The sequence below is a fragment of the Myzus persicae genome, unplaced genomic scaffold (assembly GCF_001856785.1).
Source record: "Myzus persicae strain clone G006 unplaced genomic scaffold, MPER_G0061.0, whole genome shotgun sequence".
Lineage (NCBI taxonomy): Eukaryota > Metazoa > Arthropoda > Insecta > Hemiptera > Aphididae > Myzus > Myzus persicae.
In genome coordinates, this window is record NW_019101248.1 from 1 (window position 1) to 3,214 (window position 3,214).

The following is a 3,214-nucleotide window of genomic DNA, read 5'->3' on the forward strand; positions in this document are numbered from 1 at the left end:
TCGACGACTCTTAATGGGTATACTACATCTTGCATTGTAGATTTCACGAATTTCAAACCATATACATTTACTGTCGTGTCATCATTACGTTTTTCAAATATCGGAATTTCTGAAATGGGGGAAGGGAAGCTTAAGCCTGAAAAATCATACCGATGCTCCTCGTTAAAGTAATTTATATCAACCCTACAACGGTTATTCCCACTAGCGTGTCGTGCTAAAATCGCCCACTTGAAGCAACACTCGTCAATATTTTTCGGGTTGATAACACCCTTTTTTTTAGAGATACTCTCCGGGAGTGGTATATATGATGAGCCACCCATAGGAGTATACTCGTATACGCCCAACAATATACCATCAATCGAAGCTAACGTAAATCCACTTCCTTTCCTCATATACACATCTTCCTCAGCTAATAATATTGCGAAATCATCATCCACTAGGGTACTTATATCGCTATATGAATAAAGCTCTCTTGCTGATGTTTTAAACGATCGATTCTCAGAGGGTAACTCCTTATGTGAATAAGTCGCCTCCAACTTTAAATTATACTTAATCGGTTTAATACAAGTAAAATTATTAAGTTTTCTAATCAATTCAGGTTTTAATGAGTTAAGAAAAGTTTGATATACCATCATATTTTCAACATTACTTCTATAAAACCAAATAGTTGTGCGATTCAGCGAGGAGTCGATTTCATTAAAACCCGGTGTATTACCTAACCCCATACGAGTTTTTTTATGTTTAATATTACATTGGTGAGTATTTTTATTCCTCCGTTTACCCGTAGAACTATGAGTGATAAGATCCTGTGGTGTAGGTGGACTAATCACTTTCGATGTATGTGACGTGGAACCTATTATAAATAATAATAATAATAATATAATATTATTATTCTAATATACTGTAATATAATTAATATTCACCTGATAATGGTTGTCTGATTGTATTACCCATTGCTAAATTATACTCTGCACTATATTTAATAAAACCTATTGAAAAAAATAATATTATTATAGTATTGAAGATGCACCACTAGGTATGTAATAATATTCAATTATAAGAAAATAATCACTATATTAATAAAATATTTAAAATTAATTCAGTAGTATTAATAAATAAGTTATATGAATATGAATAACATTATTTAATCATATATTTTATTATTCGATATCGTTAGTTATTAATTCATTATCTACATTTTTATTATTATAATAATTAGGAAATAAAATCATATTTAATAAAACCTCTCAAAAAAAATAATATTATAGAATCAGAGATATGTAATACTATTAAATTATTAGTCTAAACTAGTGAATAACTTATTAGTGGTAATATTTACTAATTTTACTATATAATTTCATATTAATATATTTTTTATTAAATAACTTACTACTTAGTATAGAAAGATGTTTTATTATTCGTATAGGCTATAAGAAATAATCACTCGAAAGATATATCAATTTATTTGAAAAATATATTAATAAATAAGTTATATGAATATGATTAACATTGTTTAATTATATATTTTATTATTCGATATCATTAGTTATTAATTCATTATCTAAATATTTATTCTAATAACAAATAAAAAATACATACCATGTTTTTTCTTTATATGATCAGATAGATTACTTTGACGGGTGAAATCTTGTTTGCAGTGACAGCATTGAAATTTCATTTGTTCGTGAGATTTTGCATGTCTCAACATATTACACTTAACAGTGAAAACTTTATCACAAACACCACACTTAAACATTTTTACTAATAGGTATAAAACACTGGGTTAAAAATAATAGTAATACTGTTTTCAATAACTTGAAGAACAGAATGACTCCTTTGAGTGAAATCGGCTCTCTTATATATGATTTTTCTTACCCTCCAGCTATAGAACGCGTGATAAATATCTATTTTTCATAATATATCATAACATATTAATATATATAATTAAAATATTAGAAAACTTAGCCTATCATGTGAATATAAAAATAATAATGTACGTACGCGACTATAGGCTGGGCGGGGCCATGCACGTATGTTATAGGATGGGAGGGGTAAGTTCGTGATAGGATGGGAGGGGTAAGGCCATGCACGTTCGTGATGGGATGGGAGGGGCAGGGTCGGGCACGTTCGCGAAAGGATGGGAGGGGGTAAGGCTGTGCACGTGCGTGATAGGAGGGGAGGGGATATGATTAGGTTAGGTTAGGGTAGGTTAGATATGGGTGGGAGGGGAGGGGGGAAGGCCGTGCACGTACGTGATAGGACGGGCGGGGAGGGGGGGATGGTCGCGTACGTACGCGACTATAGGCTGGGCGGGGTAACTGGATTTCCTGGATTTGCGGGGGACCCAGAACCGACCAAAACATACTACTCAATAATTTTACTGTTTACAAACAATTTGAATTTTGAACTTTTTTAGTTTTTTTTTCCAGGAGGTTAATAAAATGTTAATAAAATATTAATTGTAAATAAAATTGTATTTGTTGGGCAAAAAAGCTTGAAAATTCAATACAATTCTCCTGATAGATATTTACAAAATTAGTTAAAAAATATTTAAAATACATATAGGTACGATTTTTGTAATGAGCATTTAAAGTTTAAATTTTAACAAAATTCACATTATTTAAAATATACAAATAATTTTATAATTTAAGATTTTTGAAATATTCAACTTTTGTAAGTTAGGTTTGAAAATTCAAAACAAAGTTAGAAGCAAGTAGGTTATTCTGTTATTAGAAAATCAAAAAAATATTATCACAGATTTTTTATGTTCAAATGTGAACTTAATTAAAGATTCAATTGCCAATAATAATAATTTATGTTATTTTGTTGTAAATTAAAAATATTATTCGTGGGTACTTGAAACTTTCAAAGTATATGATTATATTTTATACCCACAATGAATTTTCAAATGTACTTTTTTTAATGAATTTAATCTACTGTGAGTAGTTCTAATACTTACTAGTAAAATAAATTACTTTAATCACAATAATACCATTGAATATACTAAATCATTAAGTAATATTATAGACTGACAGACCGCCTTAGCTCAGAATCGTTTTTCGTGTACAATGATTTTTTATCGTTGAATTCAAACTTAACACCATCCATGATCCATTATAGTGACCCAATTATAACCTAATGTACAGCAGAGCGACCTCCACATACCAGCTTTTTTTAAATATAATTTTCAATATCTTAACATTTTTAACTTAAG

At 29.5% G+C, this 3,214-nt stretch overlaps 1 protein-coding gene across 1 annotated transcript; it reads right to left on the bottom strand.

The window, feature by feature from the left end:
* Window positions 1-26: 26 nt before the first annotated feature.
* Window positions 27-1,882, bottom strand: LOC111028391 (the record flags this gene model as incomplete). Its single annotated transcript, XM_022307020.1, has 3 exons — window positions 1,600-1,882; window positions 924-989; window positions 27-853 (listed from the first exon to the last, which is right to left on the bottom strand). Coding segments are annotated over exons 1-3 (1,050 nt in total), but the record flags the coding sequence as incomplete, so codon positions are not given.
* Window positions 1,883-3,214: the final 1,332 nt, after the last annotated feature.